General features: G+C 35.5%; 1 protein-coding gene and 1 long non-coding RNA gene across 4 annotated transcripts in view; one reads left to right on the top strand and one right to left on the bottom strand.

The window, feature by feature from the left end:
- Positions 1–17,075, bottom strand: part of LOC122205925 — a 129,010-nt gene extending 111,935 nt beyond the window's left edge. For both annotated transcript variants that reach the window (XR_006196301.1, XR_006196300.1), the window contains exons 1-2: positions 16,820–17,075; positions 13,820–13,913 (exon numbers count right to left, since the gene is read on the bottom strand). This is a non-coding gene — a long non-coding RNA (uncharacterized LOC122205925). The remainder of the gene's footprint in view (positions 1–13,819; positions 13,914–16,819) is intronic.
- USP32 (ubiquitin specific peptidase 32) overlaps positions 1–23,236 on the top strand; it is a 251,311-nt gene that overhangs the window by 171,407 nt on the left and 56,668 nt on the right. For both annotated transcript variants that reach the window (XM_042914568.1, XM_042914569.1), the window contains exons 11-12: positions 5,093–5,154; positions 16,301–16,403. In XM_042914568.1, coding sequence (XP_042770502.1) covers positions 5,093–5,154; positions 16,301–16,403 — 165 coding nt within the window. The remainder of the gene's footprint in view (positions 1–5,092; positions 5,155–16,300; positions 16,404–23,236) is intronic.

The following is a 23,236-nucleotide window of genomic DNA, read 5'->3' as shown; positions in this document are numbered from 1 at the left end:
ATGCTGAATTTGTGATAATTTGTTATAGAAGCAATAAAAAAAACCAATGCAGAGGGAGATAATCCATATTTATGGATTGGAAGGCTCAGCATCTTGAAGATGTCAGTGTCAGTTCCCTTTAAATTGGTTTGTAGACATTCAGTGCAATCCCAATTAAAATTGCACTGGCATTCTTCTCAGAGCTAGAACAAACAATCCTAAAATTTGTATGGAACCACAGAAGACCCCAAATAGCCAAAGTAATATTGAAAAAGAAAACCAAAGGGGCAGAAGGGATCACAATCCCAGACTTTAGCCTCTACTGCAAAGCTATAATCAAGACAGTATGGTATGGCACAAAGATAGATACATAGACCAATGGAATAGAATAGAGACCCCAGAATTGGACCCACAAATTTATGGCCAACTAATCTTTGACATAGCGGGAAAGAACATCCAATGGAAAAAAGACAGTCTCTTTAGCAAATGGTGCTGGGAGAACTGGACAGCAACATGCAGAAGAATGAAACTAGACCACTTTTTTACACCATACACAAAAATAAACCCAAAATGGATGAAAGACCTAAATGTGAGACAGGAAACCATCAAAATCTTCGAGGAGAAAGCAGGCAACAACCTCTTTGACCTCAGCCGCAGCAGTTTCTTGCTCTACACATCTCCAAAAGCAAGGGAATTAAAAGCAAAAATGAGCTATTGGGACCTCATGAAGATAAAAAGCTTCTGCACTGCAAAGTAAACAGTCAACAAAACTAAAAGGCAACCGATGGAATGGGAAAAGATATATGCAAATGACTTATCAGATAAAGGGTTAGTATCCAAAATCTATGAAGAACTCATCAAACTCCACACCCGAAAAACAAATAATCCGGTGAAGAAATGGGCAGAAGACATGAATAGACACTTTTCCAAAGAAGACATCCAGATGGCCAACAGACACATATGAAAAGATGCTCAATGTCACTTAATCATCAGGGAAATACAAATCAAAACCACAATAAGATACCACTTTACACCAGTCAGAGTGGCTAAAATTAACAACTCAGGAAACAACAGATGCTGGTGAGGATGTGGAGAAATGGGAACCATCTTACACTGTTGGTGGGAATGCAGACTGGTGCAGCCGTCTGGAAAACAGTGTGGAGGGTCCTCAAAAAATTAAAAATAGAACTACCCCATGACCCAGCAATAGCACTACTAGGAATTTATCCAAAGGATACAGGAGTGCTGATTCACAGGGGTACATATACCCCAATGTTTATAGCAGCACTCTCAACAATAGCCAAATTATGGAAAGACCCTAAATGTCCATCAACTGATGAATGGATAAAGAAGATGTGGTTTATATTTACAATGGAATACTACTTGGCATTGAGAAAGAATGAAATCATGCCATTTGTAGCAACATGGATGGAACTGGAAGGTATTATGCTAAGTGAAATAAGTCAGAGAAAGACAGATACCATATGTTTTGACTCATATGTGGATCTTGAGAAACTTAACAGAAGATTATGGGGGAAGGGAAAGGGAAAAAACTAGTTATAAACAGAGAGGGAGGGAGGCAAATCATAAGAGACTCTTAAATACAGAGAACAAACTGAGGATTGATGGGCTTGGGGGAGAGGGGAAAATGGGTGATGGTCATTAAGAAGGGCACTTGTTGGGATGAGCACTGGTTGTTGTATGTAAGCGATGAACCACAGGAATCTATCCCCAAAACCAAGAGCACACTTTTACACACTGTATGTTAGCCATTTGACAATAAATTATATTTAAAAATAAATAAATAAATAAATAAATAAATAAATAAATAAATAAATAAATAGGTTTGTAGATGTGGCGCATTCACAATCAAAATGCCAAAAAGCCTATTGTTGTCATTGTTTTTGTGGAACTGGACAAGCTGATTCTAAGTACATACAGAAGTGGAAAAGGCCAAATGCAACCAGGATAATGTAAAGAACGATGTTAGAGGACTTACATTACCAGATATTAGGACTTAGTATAAAACAGTAGTATTAAGACGATGTGATACCTGCGTGAAGGTAGACAAATAGACCGGTGGAACACTATTGAGAGTTTTTAAACAGACCTACATGTATGTGATCACCTGACTTATAACAAAGAAGACTTTGCATTGCATATGGGAAGGGGTGATCTTTTCAATAAATGGTGTACTGGGTCAATTGGTATCTCTGTGGGGAAAAATGCATTATTATTCTTCCTTCTTACCCATATATCAAGATTAATCCAAGTGGGATTATAAATCTAATAAATTTGAAAGGTAAAGATAAAGCATCTAGAAAATAATTTGCAAGAATATTTTAGTGCCTTTGAGGTGGCAAAGACTTCTTAGGACACAGAAAGCATTAACCACAAAGCAAAAGTTTCTAAGTTGGACTTCAGTAAAATTAAGAATTTTTTTAGGGGCACCTGGGTGGCTAAGTCGATTAAGTGTCTCCATTTGGCTCAGGTCATGAACTCACAGTTAGTTTGAGCCCGCATTGGGCTCTCTGCTGTCTGCACAGAGCCTCCTTCAGATCCCGTGTTGTTGTTCCCTCCCCCACCCCACCCCCTGCGCTGCACCTACCCCACTCATGCTCACTCTGTCTCTGTCTCTCAAAACTAAATAAACAAATTATGTAAAGAGCCTAAATGTCCATCAACTGATGAATGGATAAAGAAATTGTGGTTTATATACACAATGGAGTACTATGTGGCAATGAGAAAGAATGAAATATGGCTCTTTGTAGCAATGTGGATGGAACTGGAGAGTGTTATGCTAAGTGAAATAAGCCATACAGAGAAAGACAGATACCATATGTGTTCACTCTTATGTGGATCCTGAGAAACTTAACAGGAACCCATGGGGGAGGGGAAGGAAAAAAAAAAAAAAAAAAAAGAGGTTAGAGTGGGAGAGAGCCAAAGCATAAGAGACTCTTAAAAACTGAGAACAAACTGAGGGCTGATGGGGGGTGGGAGATGGGTATTGAGGAGGGCACCTGTTGGGATGAGCACTGGGTATTGTATGGAAACCAATTTGACAATAAATTTCATATATTAAAAAAAATAAAAATAAAATATCTACAAAAAAACCCCAAAACAAAACAAAAAGCTAAATAAACAACAAGTCATTTTTTTTTTTAAGTGAGGAGCTACCATTTAAAAAGTGAAAAGATAAGTTATGCAGTGGGAGAAGATATTTATGAAACCTGCATCTGACAAGACTTGTATCTAGGGCATACAAAGAATAAAAATCAATGAGAAAAAGGCAAAAACTTCAATATAAAAATGTGAAAAAAAATCCTGAAGAGATGCTTCACAAAACAGAATGTCCCAGTAGTTAATAAATGAAAAGGAGCTCCTTAGTCATCATGGACATACTTATTAAAACCACATGTGAAATTCAGTAGACATACCCCAGAATGGTTAGTTTTTAAGTGATATGAAGTATTGGTGAGGATAACAAGCACCTGGAACTCTCATATATTGCCAATAGGATGTAATTGTACAATTTGTAATAATTGTAAATTATTACAAACACATTGGAAATTGTTTGGCAGTATTTATGAAAGTTGAACATATATTTACCTGGTGACCCGTAAAGTCTACTCCATATGTAAAACCTACAGAAACTGGTGTTATCTGGGCGCCAAAAGACCTACAAGTAAGTTCTTAAAATCACTATTTGTTGTAGCCCAAAAAACCCCAGAAAATGACCCAAATACTTATTAATAAATAAATACATAGTAAGTAGATTGTGGCATGTGCATACAGTGGTATACTTTAAAGCACTGGAAAATAAGTCTAATATTGCTACACCCAACAACATGGATGAATCTTACATAAACTTGAGCTGAAAACACTAAACCAAAAAGTTCAAAAGCATGCCAAACCTATTCTATGGTGATAGTATTCAGGATAGTGGATACATCAGAGAGGTGCAGTGGTGTCTGTGAAGGAACCCAAAGTGGGCTTTGGGTGAGATAGCAGTTGTTTTTTTACTGGGTTTCATAGATACTACTTTGTGAAAAGTTGTTGAACTGTACACTTAAGATTTGTTCACTTGTAAGCATGTGTATTTCCATTTTCTATAAGTTTGCTTAGAAAAATAGGTTTCAAAAGCTCATATCTGTCAATATGAGAATGGATAAAACAGTGGTGTGTTCAAACAATGGACTACTACTTAGTAATGACAATGAACTACTTACTCCTAAATAGATAAATCTCAAAAACCCAATTTGTGGATTTTGTTGTTACGTAAATGTCACCTCAAAAGGTAAAACTGTAAACAGATCTTGAACTCTCTGGTTAATGTTAGCCATGCTGATGTATTTATAAAGAGCTGTACTACTGTCTGTAATTTACTTTGAAATGCATCCAAAAATTAAGGATGGATGAATTAATGGATAGATGCAAGTATAATAAAACGTTAATGTTAGAATCTAGATAATGGGTATGACATGTTCAGTGTTAAATTCTTTAAACTTTTCTGTGTTTTTGAAATTTTTCATGAGAAAATATTGAAAAATTACATCTGTTGATGATATTTAGAGAAGCCACATAGAGGAAATGAGCCTTAAAAAGTATATTTTTAAAAAGCTTATTTAGCATTAGTGGCAATAATTTTTTCTCTTTGAACTGATTAAACTGAAATGCTACCCATATTTTTTGTCTCCTATATCCTCTGCATCTCCCCTCGCCTTTCTCCTTGAGTGCCATGATTTGCTCTTCAGATTTCAGGAAAGAAAATAATATTCCCTGTGTGAGATATCTTAAAATACATAGTATTAATGAAATCTTCTGGTAAATAGTTCTTTTCTTCTGTCTCTGTCTCTATCTCCGTTTTCCTCCCTCCCTTCCTTTCTTTCCTGTCTCACACAGAGATTTGGAAGTTGGCCTCCATTGAAATAGTTTGTTTAGAAAACAAACAAACAGCTCAAGTTTAAAGTTCAAACATTGATAATTCATCAGTTGAAAGCTACTGCTAATTCAGATTCCCATCTACAAAATGGAACTCATGCAGAGCATGTGAAATTTTATACAGTCCAGTCATTGGCACCCGTGAAGTTTGATTTACCACTTTTTTCTCTAGGTATGTCACATAGTTCTGGGGTTAAGACCAGCTACTCCTGAAGAAGAAGGACAAATTATTAGGTAAGTTTATAGTTTCAATCAGTGTACTTTTCATTATATAGTTGAAATTTCCGACACTTGAAATATATTGTTATTAAGTAACATGTCCCATTTTAATATAATCATTATAGTGACACCTTGTTTCTCCAAATTAGTTTATATTGAAATATTTTTGTTAAAATAATTTCCTAACCAAGGGATTGGATTAATTTAGAAATCATATTCTCTTTAGCTTTAAAATTGCACCAAGTACTGAATTTAATTTTTTGAAATAAGAAAGACATCTTAGGGACACCTGGGTGGCTCAGACGTTAAGCGTCCTTTTGGTTTCAGCTCAGGTCATGATCTCACGGTTCATGAGATTGAGCCCCATGTCGGGCTCTGTGCTGATAGTCCTGAGCCTGCCTGGGATTCTCTCCCTCTCTCTTTCTCTGCCCCTCCTCTGCTCACATGTGCATGCTGTCTCTCCCAAAATAAAAAAACTTTAAAAAAAAAGATATTTTATAAGATGAAAGGTTGCAATTTTTCCTTACTACAAAATAGTTCATGTTTATTGTAAAAAGGTTTTTATAAAGTAAAGCTAAATAAAAAGAAGCAAAAAAAAGCCCATCATCTCTGTATTTATAGGTAATTGCTGTTGACATTTTTTCAACTGTATTGAGGTGTAATTGATATCTAAAATTGTAAAATATTTAAAGTGTACAATTTGATTTGATATGGGTACGGATTGTAAAAGGATTCCAACCATCAAGTTAACATATCCATCACTATTCCCTCACATATTTCCTTTTTTTAAATTTATTTTTTTAATTTACATCCAAGTTAGCATATAGTGCAACAATTATTTCAGGAGTAGATTCCTTAATGCCCCTTAACCATTTAACCCACCCCCCCCCCCACAATCCCTCCAGTAACCTTCTGTTTGTTCTCCATTTTTAAGAGTCTCTTATGTTTGTCCCCCTCCCTGTTTTTATATTATTTTTACTTCCCTTCCCTTATGTTCACCTGTTTTGTATCTTAAAGTCCTCATATGAGTGAAGTCATATGATCTTTGCCTTTCTCTAATTTTGCCAATTCCATCCACATAGTTGCAAATGGCAAGATTTCATTCTTTTTGATTACCGAGTAATACTCCATTGTATGTGTATGTATATATATATACCACACCTTTATCCATTCATCCATCGATGGACATTTGGGCTCTTTCCATACTTTGGCTATTGTTGATAGTGCTGCTGCTATAAACATTGGGGTGTATGTGCCCCTACGAAACAGCATATCTGTATCCCTTGGATAAATACCTAGTAGTGCAATTTCTGGGTCGTAGGGTAGTGCTATTTTTAATTTTTGGAGGGATCTCCATACTGTTTTCCAGAGTGGCTACACCAGTTTGCATTCCCACCAGCAGTGCAAAAGAGATCCTCTTTCTCCGCATCCTTGCCAACATCTGTTGTTGCCTGAGTTGTTAATGTTAGCCATTCTGACAGGTGTCAGGTGGTATCTCATTGTGGTTTTGATTCGTATTTCCCTGATGATGAGTGATGTTGAGCATTTTTTCATTTGTTGGTATGCCATGTGGATGTCTTCTTTAGAGAAGTGCCTATGTATGTCTTTTGCCCATTTCTTCACTGGATTATTTGTTTTTTGGGTGTTGAGTTTGATAAGTTCTTTATAGATTTTGGATCCCTTTTTTTTTAATTGTAAGAATATTTAAGGTCTACTCTCTTAGCAAATTTCAGTTATACACTACAGTGTTATCAACTGTAGTCACCATATTATACATCACATCTTCAAACTTTATTTATCTTATAAAAGTTTGTACCCTTTTATCAGCCTGTCTGTATTCTCCCAGCCTCCAGCAACTGCTCTTCTACTCTCTGTTTCTGAATTCAACTCTTTTTTTTTTTTAAGATTCTGCATATAAGTGATATACCATGCAATATTTGTCTGTCTTTGCCTGCCTTATTTCACTTAGTGTAATGCCTTCCAGACTCATGCATTTTGTTGTAAATGACAGGATTTCCTCTTAAGACTGGATAATATTCCATCATATACATATATATATGTATGTGTATATATATACACCACATTTTGTTTCTATCATATATATATATATATATATATATATATATATATATATATATATACACACACACACACCACATTTTGTTTATCCATTCATTCATTATTGTACACATAGGTTGTTAGCACACCTTGGCTTTTGTGAATAATGCTGCAATGAATATGGAAGTAAAGCTATCATCTTCAAGATCATGATTTTGTTTCCTTTGGTTTTATACCCAGAAGTAGGATTGCTGGATCATATGGTAGTTCTTTTTTTGATTTCATGTGAAACCTAGTTTTTATAGTGACTATTCCAGTTTATATTCCCATCAACAGTGTATAAGGATTCTTTTTTTCTCCACATCTGTGAATGGATATTCTCTCTGGTCTTTTTGATAATAGCCATCCTAACAGGCATGCAGTAGTACCTCATTGTGGTTTTGAGTTGTATTTCCCTGATAATTAGTGGTGTTGAGTACCTTTTCATGTAGCTTTTGGCCATTTGTATGTCCTTTTTAGAAAAACATCTATTCAGGTTCTTTCCCATTTTAAATTGGATTATTATTATCTTTTTACTATTAAGTGGTAATGAATTTCATATATATATGTGTGTGTATATATATATATATATATTTTTTTTTTTTTTGGATATAAGCCCTTATTGGATCTGTGGTTTGCAAATATTTCCTTCCACTCCATAGATTGCCTTTTCATTTTGTTAATGGTTGCACTATTGACACTTTTATATTCATATACCCACATATGTATGCCTCTGATGGGATTTGTAAATGTTTTTTTAAAAATGAGAATATTTCGTGATGCCTGCGTGGCTCGGTCAGTTAAGTGTCTGACTTTACTTCAGGTCATGATCTCAGGTCATTTGTGAGTTCAAGCCCCATGTCAGGCTCTGTGCTGATAGCTCAGAGCCTGGAGCCTCCTTTGGATTCTGTGTCTTCCTCTCTCTGCTTCTAGCCCACTCACACTGTGTCTCTCAAAAGTAAATAAACATTTAAAAGAAAGAAAGGGGGGCACCTGGGTGGCTCAGTCAGTTAAGCGTCCAACTTTGGCCCAGGTCATGATCTCTCAGTTCGTGGGTTCGAACCCTGCATTGGGCTCTGTGCTGATGGCTCAGAGCCTGGAGCCTGCTTTGGATTCTGTGTCTCCCTCTCTTTCTGCTCACACTCTCTCTCTTCTTCAAAAATAAACATTAAGGGGCGCCTGGGTGGCTTGGTCGGTTAAGCGTCCGACTTCGGCTCAGGTCACGATCTCGCGGTCGGTGGGTTCGAGCTCCGTGTCGGGCTCTGTGCTGACAGCTCAGAGCCTGGAGCCTGTTTCAGATTCTGTGTCTCCCTCTCTCTGTGACCCTCCCCCGTTCATGCTCTGTCTTTCTCTGTCTCAAAAATAAATAAACTTTAAAATAAATAAATAAATAAATAAATAAACATTAAAAAAAATTTTTTTAAATAAAAGGAAAGAACGAAGGATATTTCAAAACACTCTTTTACTTTTGGCCTCCATTTTCACTGCAGATTACATCAAATGAGACTTTTACATATCAATAAAAGCCTTTTATAATTTAAATGACTGGCTAGTAGGCCCCATTCATCCCCTATTTTTTAATCTCTATTTAATATAATTTAGTAATTTAGTAATAAATTCTGTATGTCTTTGGTTAGGTATTTATTTAGGCAGTATTACTTGAGGTGAAATATCTAGGTTAATAGGCCTGCATATTTTTATGGCTATAATTCAATTTTTAATATATCAAGTATCTTTCATTGCTTTAGTGTTACTACTTTTGTGTAGGAAGTTTCAGAAACAAGACTGAATCACTATTAAACTTGGCTTTTAGAATAAATTCAATATATAGTTTGTCACTTACTCTTGAAACTAGTGTGTATGCAAATTTTTCAGTAGTTTCTTCTGGTGTATGACTGCTTGATAAGAGAGTATACTGAATAGAGTTGTTTGGAATACCTGAGGACCGGAAGGATTATGTAGTTAACATTTAAAGAGAAATGCCAATTGAGATTCAGATTAATTTAAGTAGCAAATATATTTTCCATCTTTGTAAAATAGATTCTTTTAGGGGCACTTGGGTGGCTCAGTCACTTAAGTGTCTGACTCTTGATTTCAGCTCAGGTGATGACCTCAGAGTTCATGGGTTTGAGTCCTGCATCGGGCTCTGTGCTGAGAGCATGGAGCCTGCTTCAGATTTTCTCTCTCCCCACCTCTCTCTGCCCATCCCCTGCTCTCTCTCTCTCTCTTAAAATAAATGAACTTAACAAAAACTGGGTTCTTTTAAAAAATGGTTATTTTTTAAAAGAATTTTTAGCTGTATCCATTTTGAAAATGTTTTCATAAAAACTCTAGTCTCATGTAGTCATTTTAATTTTCATGCTCAGAAAACTCATTCTTATTTACTCATCTTGTATTCAGATGTTGACAGTGTTGTCTTGATTTTTTCTGATTTTTAACTGTCATAAAATAAAATTTTAAAGTACATTGAAATGTACAAATGAGATATGGTAAAGAAATACTGAAAGCCTTTTATGTAGCTGCAGTAGCTTTTTCTTACAGTATTGTAATCTAATTTCATCACATGCTAATATCTTCTGAAGTCAGTATGACTTAGTATACATATTAAGAATGCTATCTAGATAAGCACCAGGTGATGTATGGAATTGTTGAATCTGAATCAGTATATTGTACACCTGAAACTAAAATAACATTGTATGTTAGCTAACTGGAATTAAAATAAAAACTTTAAAAAATGCTGTATAACCTGTATATACATTTCTTGGTTTAATTATTTTGCAAATGCTTATAGCATCCCTATTTTAAAATATAATACTGGTAAAATCTCATGTTTTTATAGAACTTTGTTCTTTACACAGTAGTTCCATTTGCATTATTTCATCTATTCCTTAGAATAACTGCTTTAACTTGTTGGGATGAGCACTGGGTGTTGTACAGAAACCATTTTGACAATAAATTATATTAAAAAAAAGAATAACTGCTTTAAATTAGTATCACCATCCCATTTTATAGAAGAGGAAACTGAGAACACAAAAGTTGAGGAACTTATTACCAAAAATTGCATGGAAGTGGCAGGATCAAGTCAATGACTTTTTTCATTGCAAACACAAATAATCTGCCTCTGTATTCCTTATTTTTACTAAATCTGAATTTTAAATTCTAGATTCCAAAGTGTTCATTTCATTTTTGACTTTTGAGTTTTGTGTTATTTTGCCTGCATTTTTACTCCTAGAAATTCATTTGAATTTGTCGGATGATTTTTAAAGTATGAATCGGGTTGGTATATATGCAATGAGATGAAAGAAATATTTCTCTCTAACTTAAAGAATCAGTAATTTATATCAAAATTAGTATTTCTGCAATGGCTGAGTGAAGATGTCAGCATATCCTCCCTGAAAAGCAACTGGACAAAATAGAACATTGTACAAAATTGTCAGCCAGCTATTTTAGGACTTTGGAAATGGACCAAAGCTATTCGACAATTGGGAAGCATTTATTCAAGAAAAACCACTAAACCTTGGTAAGGATAATGGGAATCTGTGGTAATTTTACTTGGGGCTGTTCCCATTCCTTCCTACCCAACATGGTAGTTTTACCAAGGCAGAGATGACAAGGCTGACTTAATTTGGAATAGGACAGGCATGAATGCCTGCCCAAGAAAATTGTGCATATACACAATATTTATATTTTGTGTGTGTATATATATAAACAAGTAATTTATATATATATAGTCATAATTTGACAATATTTATATGTCATATAATATATATGACAATCATGTTGGCAAACAATCAAGGAACATCATTAGCTTGGGGTTGAGATACTGATTAAGGAAAACATCAGACTGACAGGCCAGTCAAAATTTTAACCAAGAGATCCAGGGAACAAGATGACCCTAATGAGTATTGATATATTTCACCATATCACAAATGATCTGGAAGCCTGCTCATATACAAGGCTAGGCCCAAGCTCAGCAGAAACCAAGGAGACTGTAGCTATCTATTCATTCCTGATTGAATGTGAGACCTTGCACATGCAAAAAGTAAAAACCAAGGAAGTTCGTTATCTGCCTGAACTTCGCATCATTTTTCAAACTGCGAACTCTTCCATCAAGAAAAAGTGTATTACTGGCTCAAGATGTTTCAGCATAGCCCCTCACCAGTTATTGTCTGATCAGTAAATTATGCTGTTCCCAAGGAAGCCAAACTTAACTGTAAAAAATAATAAAACTGAGCTGCCTCACACTGCAGGGGAAACAGACTCTAGAATTAGTCCAGGAAGTCACAAGGCAAAACACACAGGTGGTATCAGAATCCAGAGTTGGTGAAACATATATCAAATATGTCCAGTTCTCAATAACAGAAGATCATGAAACATACAAAAAATAGAAAACGTGACCTATATACCGTGGTGGTGGTGGTGACAACACTAGATAATAGAAACTGTCACTGAAGTAGCCTCAGATGTTTGACTTAGGACACAAAGATTTCACAGCAGTTGTTATAAATGTTTTCAGTGCTAAAGGAATCTTTGTTTAAAGATTTAAAGGAAAATATAATGACAATAACTAGTCAAATATAAAATATCAATAAGGAGATAAAAATTTTAAAAGTGAACTCAATGGAATCCTGGAGTTGAAAATTACAATAAATGAAATGAAAATTCGCTACAGGGACTCAGCAACCGATTAGAGTTGCAGAGAAATAATCAGCAAAATAGAATATAGATCAATAGAGATTTTCCAGTATGAAGAGCAGAGAGAATAAATAAAAATGAACAGAACCTGAGGTGTGTGAAACACCAGAGACAGGTATACCAATACACACATAATGGAAGTCCCAAAAGGAGGAAAGGAGCAGGAAAAAATATTTGACAAAATAATGGCTGGATCTTCTAAAAGTATTGAAAGTCACTAATCCAAGAAGCCCAACAAACTGCAAGCAGGCTAAAAACAGATCCACATCTAAACATATCACAGTCAAACTGTTCAAAGTTACAATGAGAAGATCTTAAAAGCAGGAAGAGAAAAATGACTCCTTCTGTAGAAGGCAATAAGATTAATGGCTGACCTTTTTTTTTTTTTTCTTTTAGAAATGATAGGGGTCGGTAGGCAGTGTGATGACATTCAGAGTGTTGAAAGGGGAAAACTGTTAACCCAGAATTCTTTATCCAGCAGAATTATCCTTCAGAAATTAAGGTAATTTGAAAACAGTCCATACAAACACTATTGCTAGTTAACATGTCTTAAATACTGAAGGAATAAAATACTTAAAATATTGAAGGAACTTCTTCATGCTAAAACAAAGTGACCCCAGACAATAATTTGAATTACATAAAGAAATATAGAGCACCAGTAAACATAATGATATACCAATACATTTCTGTTTCACCTTTTTACTGACTTAAAATACAAAATCATAAGACAATAATTTGAAAGCTATGTTGTTCTTACATGATAAAAAGACGTCATATGCATGACAATAATACAACCAAGAGAATGGGAACTAGAGCTATATTTGAACAGCATCTATATTTTACTGAAATAAATTAGTATTAATCTGAAGTAGCATGTGTTAAGCTTTATTTTGTAACTCTAAAGCAGCCATAAGCATATAATCCCAAATATAGTTTCTTTAAAAAGATAATTAAAATGATATGCTATCTAATACAGAACAATCTAATACAAAAGAAGGAAGTAAAGGAGGAATAGAAAATTAAAAATACTTGAGATAAATAGAAAACAAGTAACAAAATGGTAGGCACAAATCCATATCAATAATTACTTTAAATATAATTGGATTAAACAATTATCAAAAGCTAGACTGATTTTTTTTAATCCAAATACTTGAGATTCAAAGACACAAATAGATTCAAAGTAAAATGCTGAAATAAATATAACCATGCATATTTAGGAAAAAATGGCTTTTAGACAAAGAATTGTTACTACACAGACATTTTATAATGGTAAGTTGCAGTTCTTCAGGAAAATATAAAAGTTGTAAATGTATATGCACCCAGCAGCAGAACACTCCACCCAACAACAGCAGGGTACATATTCAAGTACACATGTGATATTGTCTAGGACAGACTATATGTTAAGCCATGGATTATTACACTGTGGCCCATTGGCTAACTTTGGTCCACTACCTGATTTTATACAGCCTACAAGCTAGAAATGTTTTTTTACACTCTTTTTATATATCAAGAACTATAAAGCCTGGTTTGAGAGAAGTTAAAATCTAAAGATAGGTCAATTGAAGCTATTGAGACTGAGTAGTAGAAAGACAAAAGAACTAAGGGAAATGAACAGAGTTTAGTGGACCTGTTGAAATAGCAGCAACCATACCATCATACACATAGGAATCCCAGAAGGAGAAGAGAAAAAGTGGCAGAATACTTGAAGAAATAATGGGTCCAAACTCCCCACACTTGATAAATGATATGAACCTAAACATTAGAAAAGCTCATCGAGCTCCAAGAAGGATAATACTGTAAGTGATTTACACCAAGACTCATTTTAATCAGATGATCAGAAGCCAGAGACAGAGAAAATTTTTAAAGTAGCAAGAGAAAAGCTACCCACCACATGCAGTAGATCTTCAATAAGATTAACAGCAGGTTTCTCATCAGAAATCTTGGAATCCAGGAGTGAGCAGAATGGTACTTTTATTCTGTATCTAGGAAAAATATTTTTTTCAAAAGTGATTTGGATTTTAAGTTGAATTCTTACGTGTGACAACAAAAACCATGCGCAACCAAAGAAAAAATAGATAAATTTGACCATCAAAATTTATTTATTTTTATTTTTTTAATTTAAGTTTGAGAGAGAAGGATTGTGCACACGTGAGCAGGGGGGAGGGGCAGAGAGAGAGGACAGAGAGAGAATCCCAAACAGGCTCTACACTGTCAGTGCAGAGCCCATTGAGGGGCTCAAACTCAGGAACTGTGGGATCATGACCTGAGCTGAAATCAAGAGTGGGACGCTTAACCAACTGAGCCACTCAAGTGCCCCTGACCATCAAAATTTTAAACTGTTTATCAGGGCGTCTGGGTGTCTCAGTCAGTTAAGCATCTGACTTCAACTCAGGTCATGATCTCATGGTTCGTGAGTTCATGACCCATGTCAGGCTCTGCTGACAGCTCAGAGCCTGGAGACTGCTTCAGATTCTGTATCTCCCTTTCTCTCTCTCTCTCTCTCTCTCTCTCTCTCTCTCTCTCCCTCCCTCCCTCCCCTGCTTTCTCTCTCTCTCTCTCTCTCTCTCAAAAATAAATAAGTATTAAAAAAATTTTTTTAACTTGTGTTTATCAAAGGACATTGTCAAGAAAGTGACAAAACAACCTATAAAATGGAGATAATATTTGTAAATCACAGATCTGCCAGGGGTCAACTAACCAGGGGTCAACTAACTAACTCCTACAGCTCACTAACAAAAAGAAAACTCAATTAAAAACTGGGTAAAGGACTTGAATACACATTTCTCCAGAGATGACCTACAAATGGTCATCGAGCACGTAAAAAGATACTCAAAATCATTAGTCATTAAGGAAATGCAACTCAAAAACCACAATGATTCTGCTTTGCACTTACTAGGATATTTATAATTTAAAAAAATGGAAAATAATTTTGTAAGGATGTGGAGAAATTGGGACACTGTGGAAATATAAAATGGTATAGCTGCTGTGTGGAAAAGTTGGTAGTTCCTCAACATGGAATCCCATGTAACCTGGCAATTCCACTTCTAGGTATATACCCCAAAGAGTTGAAAACAGGGACTCAAATACTTGTAAACAAATGTTCATAGCAACACTGTATACAATAAGTAGTAATTGGAAACAGCCCAAGTAGCCATCAGTGGATGAATAGGTAAACACAATGTGGTATATGCATACTGTGGAATATTATTCAGCTGTAAAAAGGAACGATGTATTCCTACGTGCAGCAACATGGATGAACCTCACAAATGAAAAAAGCCAGATATAAGAGGTCACATATTGTATGATTCTATTTATACGAAATATCCAGAATAGGTAAGTGAATAGATAAAGAGAACAGAATGGTGATTGTCAAGGGCTGGGGGAAGGGAATAATAGGAAATAACTGCCTAATGTATCACTACTCAGTTGGGATGTATGAAAATGTTTTGGAGAAATACACATAACATAAAAGTGACCATTTAAAGCATAACAGTCCACTGGCATTAGTACATTCAAAATAGGCAATCAACACCTTATGTTATGAATTTCTCCTCTGTAAAAGTTTTTTTTAAATCACCATGTGTTACCACTTCATACCCACTTGAACGTTTGATAGAAAAGACAGGCAATAACAAGTGTTACCAAGAATGTGGAAAAACTAGAACCATTGTACCTTACTGATGGGAATGTTAAATGGTGCAGCCACTTTGGAAAATAGATTGCCAGTTTCAGATTATCAGATGTTAGGTAGATAAACAAAATGTGTATACAGACCTTTGGAATGATTTTAAGTAATATTTGGAATGGAATTAAAAGGCACAAACTAATGATATCTGCTGCAACATAGATGAACCTCAAAAACATTATGGTAAGGAAAAGAGGCCAGGTATAAAAGACCATGTGTTGTATTATTCCATGTATATGAAATGTTCAGAAAAGGGCAAATTGTAAGAGATAGAAAATAGACTGGTAGTTTCCTGGGCTGAGGGTGGTAATGTAACTTGACTAAATGTGGGTACAGGATAGCTTTTGGGGGTAATTGAAATATTCTAGGATTGGATTCTGGTGATGGTTGCACATGTTTATAAATTTACCAAAATCATTGAGCTGTACGCTGAATTCAGGTAAATTTTGTGTTATGTAAGTTAGTCTTCAGTAAAGCTGTTTTTAAAACATCAGTGTGAAGCCTGATAGTGGTATTTAGGACTCCTAAATTTGGCTTACCAGTGTTTCACTAATTTAAACTATGGCAGTCCCCCAAGTATATGTGTCATGTTTTTCCTTTGTAAAAATTTCTAATGATAATATGTGGATGTGTGGTCATCTGTTTCATATTATTTGATATACTGAATGTCTTTTGTATGTACAGAGGATGGTTAGAACGAGAGAGCAGGTATGGTCTGCAACCAGGACACAATTGGTTTATCATCTCCATGCAGTGGTGGCAGCAGTGGAAAGAATATGTCAAATATGTGAGTATGACCCCCCCCATGTAATATTTCATAGGATTTTCAACTCTATCAGACTTTGGTGGCTCCTGGCCAGTAATAAAATCCTTCTACATAGATGAGGATTTGATGGGGAAAGAAATGAGTACCTGTGTGATATATTTGCTATAGACCAAGCTCTGTGCTTGTACTGCCACATAAATTTCCTGCCTTGAAACAACTCTGTGAGGAAGGTGATAATGGACGCATGGGTGCATGTATATGCATTTTACATATCTCATTTAATGCTCACAATATCCCTGGGAGAAAAGTGGTATTATATTCATTTTACCTGTGATGTACCTAAGGCTGAAATTAAAGGTGACCTAAATATCTTGCTTACTGGGATCAAACCTAAGGTCTGACTTTTAAGCCAGTGGTATCTCAACCACATCACTTACCTTATCCTTCATTTGTTCACCTTTTTCATCAAAATGTTGAAGACCCTTGGGTAAGAAGTGTTGATTTTTCTGTTCAACAAAGTTAATTTCAGGACTAACATTAGATTCAGTTTCTAAATGATAATCTGCCATTGTTCCAAATAAAAAGTTAAAAGAGGAATTCTCAGTGAAAATTCTAGAGTCTTTATGTATGTATGTGTGTATTTTGATTGTTTATTTTGAGAGAGATCACACGCGAGTGAGGGAGAGGCAGAGAGAGAGGGAGAGAGAATCCCAAGCAGGCTCCATACTGTCAGTGGACTCAATCTCATGAACTATGAGATCATGACCTGAGCCAAAGTCAAGAGTTAGATGCTTAACTGACAGAGCCACCCAGGCACCCCTAGAGTCTTATGTAAAACAAAGAATGGATTTTTCTTCAGTATGAAAAGACTCAGAGTAATGCTAGGAATCATATTTCTCCCATTTTTGGAGAGCCAGTTGATCTATAGATTCATCGTTAGTTACCAAATGGTCACCAACCAAATGATCACTAACCTGATAGTTTGATTCATATTTTTTCCTGTATGTCCTTTTGTGTCATTGCTTATTTATCAGAATATTAGTAGATGTTCACATTATTTACTTCATTATTCTAACTGGTTCTGTTTCCATTTTGCAGAGTTTAATATTGTGTTTTCACATATAAAATATGTTAATTGGAAAAAATAGACTGATGTTTTTGAAGGAGAAGTAGGCAAATGACTTCAAACCTTGTAGGAGGTAATGATGGTGATTGTAGGTAGAAAATGAAAACATTGAGGTAAAGCATCAAGTCTTTCTTGAAATGCTTTTTGTTCTTTATATTCTTAAATTGGCCTTAGAATTAATGTTTATTAAAGTCTTACTGGCTACAGACTCAAAGAAAATCCTCATTTTGTGTTTTGAAGTGTTATTTTTATTTCCTGTAGGAACATGGTAGAGGTCTTGTTTTTAGCAGCACATCTCTCATAAATAGACAGAAGTGCAGTGTTGAGAACACAAACCTGATTTGCTCTTGCTTCTCATAACCCTTCTGTGCATGAAAAGAATTAGTGGAGGGTAGTAAGGGAGAGATATAGAGGTGGAAATCTACACTTAAGTATCATATTCTCTCCACTGTGGCATTCTGTATTGTTGTCTAGTATGTCTGTCAAATGCAGACTTAAAGTTTACTTTAAAATGAAACTGGTTAACTGTTGTGAGAAAGGTATCAATTTATGTGTAGGGAAAAGTAGCAGAGACTTAAGGCAACTTACTTAATAAGGGGGAAAAATGTAAATTGAGTAAGAGCAGTCTTTTCTGAAGATATGTATTAGAAAAGTGATCTTTAGTAAATAAAAGGTAACTTTGTTTTATATGCAAATAACTATTTTAAAAAATGACATTCTGGGCCTCATCTGTAAAATGAGATAAAGAACAGTAACCTGCATCATAGCATGTTAAGAAGATTAAAGGAGCTGATACATGTGAAGCATTTAAAACAAAAAAATTTTTTTAATGTTTGTTTATTTTTGAGAGAGAGAGCGTGAGCAGGGAGGGACAGATAGAAACACAGAATCCAAAGCAGGCTCCAGGCTCTGAGCAGTCAGCACAGAGCCTTATGTGGGGCTCAAACCCACAAACTGTGAGATCATGACCTGAGCGGAAGTCGGACGCTCAACTGACTGAGCCACCCAGACGCCCCTATGAAGCATTTTAGGACAGTGTCTGGTACATAGTAAGTACTGAAATATTACCTAATAGCCTGAGAAAACAGTATAGGATAATAGCAGTGAGCTTGTACTCCTTGTGTAGAGTCCTGGACCTGCTACTTGCTGTATGACTTTAAACAAGTTACTTATCCTTTCCCTACCTCAGTTTCTTCATATGAACAACAAGATTATTTCAATAGGGTTGTTATAAAGAATTAAATAAATTAACATTTGTGAAGCACTTGGCCCCATGCCTGGCAAGTAGAAACCCTATGTAAAGTTAGGGAAGTAATGGTAGTAATATTAACAGTGGTTTTAGCAGCAGTAGCAATAGTAATTAATGATTTCTATTTACCTTTGCAGTATATAGCAATTTTGGGAAATACTTTGTTTAAGAAAAATTAATTGGTGTTTTTATTGTTTTGGGTAATTTGATCTTACTGTGGGCTTAATCTGCCCACCTAATAAGACCATCAATTAGCTTTAGTTAATGTCTCCATAAAATGGCATACTCTGTAGTGGTTTACCTCAAATTTGCTATGATTGACTTGAGGTTGAATATTTGATATGCTCATGCAATCTGTTCATTAATGAGCCAAAGGTATTTCTACCATGTGAAATCTCCCTTTGTAAAAATGTAAATGAGGAGAAATGGTGAAATCTTTTCTGTTTGTCATCATTGTAGTATATATGTTTGTCTTTCCTCCTGTTTGAGAACTGAGGGAGCAGTATTACTACTCATGTACTAGTACTCATGAGTACTAGTACTCATGTACTAGTCTTATTGTTTATTATGATTTATTATTATTACATAATGCTTCTAATCTAAGAAACATTTGAAGCACTTCTCTTTTTTGAATTTATAGACAAAGCCTCTGAGGTCTCTTTAGGTTTTGTAATTGCACAGAGTTGTATTAGGCAATTACTTTATTACTCAATCTAGATTTCTAGAGCTTGGGTCTCTTGATTCCTACCTTAGTGCTTTTTCCGTTACTCTATACTGCCTTCCATTTTTTGAAAACCAGCATTGCAGACTGATGTAATATAAAATTGGCATAACTAGTAGTTGCTTAAGTTAATTAATACTTGGAATATACATATGTGTAAAAAGAAGTAGCATCATCACTGATAGAGAAGAAAATGAATCCTGACCCTTATTTTGGAACATCATTAATCATTTGATACAACTCAGAAGGAATCATGAAATGCTCAAAATAGAATTATCGTATGTTAAAGTGCCACATAGCCCTTTTAGGAATCATCGACTCAAGAGAATGAGGAAAATTTTCACCCTGGGTGAAACCTTATCTACTGTAGAGACCTATCTTCTTAAAAACACAGGACAGTTGCTAATAGTTCCAGAGCCAGAAGTCACTAAAAACAAAACAAAAGATCCTTTGATATTTAGGGGAAAAAAATTTCCAGAGCAACTGGAAATAACACTCTCAGAAAGAGCCAGTGACTACAGTATATGACTATTATTGGTTTGCTTAACATGCAGAAGGAAAGATTAGTTGACTGAAAATGTTGATAATTTCACCGAAAGCAAGAGTGGAAGCAATGACCTGAAAAATAGAGGAGGAAGGGGAAAGAAGAAAGAACCTGAGTAATGGTGACAGTTTCAGTCAGTGCCGGACACCGAGAGCAGTAGATTCCTAGAATAGCAAAGAAAGTCAGACAGTGAGAAGACAGACCACTCTAGTTGGAACAGTGGGAAATAAGTGAAGAAAAGCTCTTATTCTCTAAGTCTAAAAAGGTTATCATTCACTGCACCATGTTAAAAGCATATGGTACAGTGTGCAGTCACTGGCAGCAAAGATTTCAGTCTCTGATAAGCTATTAAAATCATTCAATTGCTAAATTATTGTAAAACTTAAAGTAATTATAGTGCATAAACAAACTTAAAATAAATGGAATAGAGAAATGAATATAAATTTTAAAAAGAGTTTCCTGTCAACCATGTGATAGTTATGCACCCACCATTTAAGGTCAAGAACAGTTACAGCAAAAATAAAGTGATTTTTCTGGACGATAACGGAGTGATCTAGGAGAAGACTTTAATTTTTCAAAAGTTATTCTTTCAAAATGGCTATGCTATCAGTCTTACTCCTTCTTTATAGGAAAGAAGTAAATGACCCAAAAGCTCACTAAAATCTGAATCTGTTTAGAGTTTTAATTTTATTTATTTTTTTAAGAAGAGCTTAACTTTATTATTTTTTTAATGTTTACTTTTGACAGAGAGCGAACGAGCATGAGTGAGGTAAGGGCAGAGAGAGAGGGAGACAGAAGATCCAAAGCAAGCTCTACACTAAGAGCAGAGAGCCCAGTGTGGGGCTCGAACTCACGAAACATGAGATCATGACCTGAGCTGAAGTCAGATGCTTAAGTGACCAAGCCATCCAGGCCCCCTTCCCAGCTGTTTTTAGAGGCAGTTTGTATCTTGGTTAGCAACTCACTCCTTACACCCACACCCCAGATTGAGTTTGGCTTTGGGCCCTTGATCTTTAAACAAGGGAGACTGACCTCTGTGGGTTGTTAAGTTTTAGGATTCTTTATCTTCCTCTCTATCCCATTCCATGTAATCTTGTTCCTGAGATCAGAGAATTGGTAGAAGACTGTGGGAATCACAACTATAAACCCTGTAGAAATGGGATTGTCTAGTTAATAAGGAATCAGAACCTAAATTCACTGCCAAGAAGAGAACCTGTGTTCAGACCTGGTGGGTGGGACTGACAGTAGGCCATGTGGTAGGCATATTGCCTTATCCTGAGAGCATCCTTCCCCCATGACCTCTATTCCTTCTCAGATTTTATTTATTTTTATGTGGAAGACATTGAATACAAAGCAAATAGCCTATATGTAATTTGCCACTTTTTCAGGGGTGTGCACATTGTTCCAGAAAAGTGGTTCTCTGACTTGACTGTGCACTGGAATCACCTGGGTTAAAAGAAAAACACCTGGTGCCCTGATCTCACCCTCAGAAATTCTGATTTAATTGATTTGGGTGCCACCTTGGCCTTGGGATTTTAAAAGCTTCCCAAGTGATGCTAATGTGCCACTAAGTTGGAGAACCGCTAAAAGAGAAATTCCAGAATGTCTCTCCCCGAAGGAAGAAGACTGTATTGGCAGATAAGAAAAAAAAAAAAAAAAAAAAAAAATCAACTATTGGAACTGAAAAGCAAGTTCCGGAGCAAGTAATACATTCAATAAGCAATCAGTTACTACTATACTCTCAGTATTTGCAGCACATTATGAAAACAGAAGTTTGAGACAATAATCCTCACTAGGACAATGGCTATCAATTTTCACTGCATAATAGGATCACATAAAGACCTTTTAAAAAAAAGAAAAGAAATGCCTCTGTTCCACTCCAAACCTAATAAATCAGAAACCATTGGAGTAATATAAGTCATTTTTGTTCACTGAAAATTTCTTTTGAAATCTAAATTTAATGCATTTTTGCTGATATGAACTCAATATCAGAAAAACTTTGAGAAAATAAGTATTATCTCTAAGAAATTGCTGTGAAATCCACACACTGAAAGCCAAACGTATGATAAATGATGTAAACTACTCAAACCTAATTTACATGTCTACTTCTTTGGCCATGAGTCATTTTGGTTCTTTTGTTCTGTTGTCCATACAATTTTGACTTTGATGGATAGTGTAATTTAAAATACTATGGGGTGCCTGACTGGCTCAGTCGATAGAGCATGCAATTCTTCAGTCTCTGGATTATGAGTTCAAGCCCCACGTTAGGCATAGAACTTACTTAAAAAATATATGTGTGTGTGTGTGTGTGTGTGTGTGTGTGTGTGTATATGTATGTGTGTATATATATGTGTGTGTGTGTGTGTGTGTGTGTGTGTGTGTGTATGCCAATGACCCAAAATCCTATTTAATGTAGATTCCCAATTTCTAGTCATTTCTGTACTGTGGTCATCTTATTTTGCCATATAATACCCATGCTATTATTTGCTTAATACGTTTATGTAAGTAACTTTATCATTTTAATTATATTTTATCATTTTTATGTAAATATTTTAAGAGTAAACTTTATATCACTATCTTTTTTTTTTTTAATATTTTTAATGTTTATCTTTGAGACAGAGAGAGACAGAGCACGAGCAGGGTAGGGACAGAGGGAGAGAGGGAGACACAGAATCTGAAGCAGGCTCCAGGCTCTGAGCTGTCAGTACAGGGCTTGATGCAGGGCTCGAACTCACGGACCGCGAGATCATGACCTAAGCTGAAGTCGGATGCTTAACCGACTGAGCCACCCAGGCACCCCTATATCACTATCTTAAATAGAAAATCAGTGTCACACTCCAGAAATAGGTCAAATAAAAATAAATTCAGTGAAAATAAGATATAATATCAAATTCTAGCTAAATAGTGTTGCCCTTTAAAGACTAGTGTTAAAGCCTGTTCTCTGTTAAAAAGAGAAGTTATTAAATGTTATATCAGCAGATCAAGTATTAGATTAGCACATTAATCTGTTTTGTTTTGTTTTTTTTTTTAAGATGTTTATTTATTTTAAAAGAGAGAGCACGGGCAGGGCGGGAGTGCAGAGGGAGACCGAGAATCCCACTGACAGTTCGTGGGTTTGAGCCCTGCATTGGGCTCCACACTGACAGTGAAGAGCCTGCTTGGGATTCTCTCTTCCTCCCTCCCTCCCTCTCTCCCTCTCTGCCCCTCCCCTGCT

Source organism: Panthera leo, chromosome E1 (genome assembly GCF_018350215.1).
Source record: "Panthera leo isolate Ple1 chromosome E1, P.leo_Ple1_pat1.1, whole genome shotgun sequence".
Classification (NCBI taxonomy): Eukaryota; Metazoa; Chordata; class Mammalia; order Carnivora; family Felidae; genus Panthera; species Panthera leo.
Note: the sequence above shows the minus strand (reverse complement) of the source record. Positions and strands in the feature narration are given on the sequence as shown.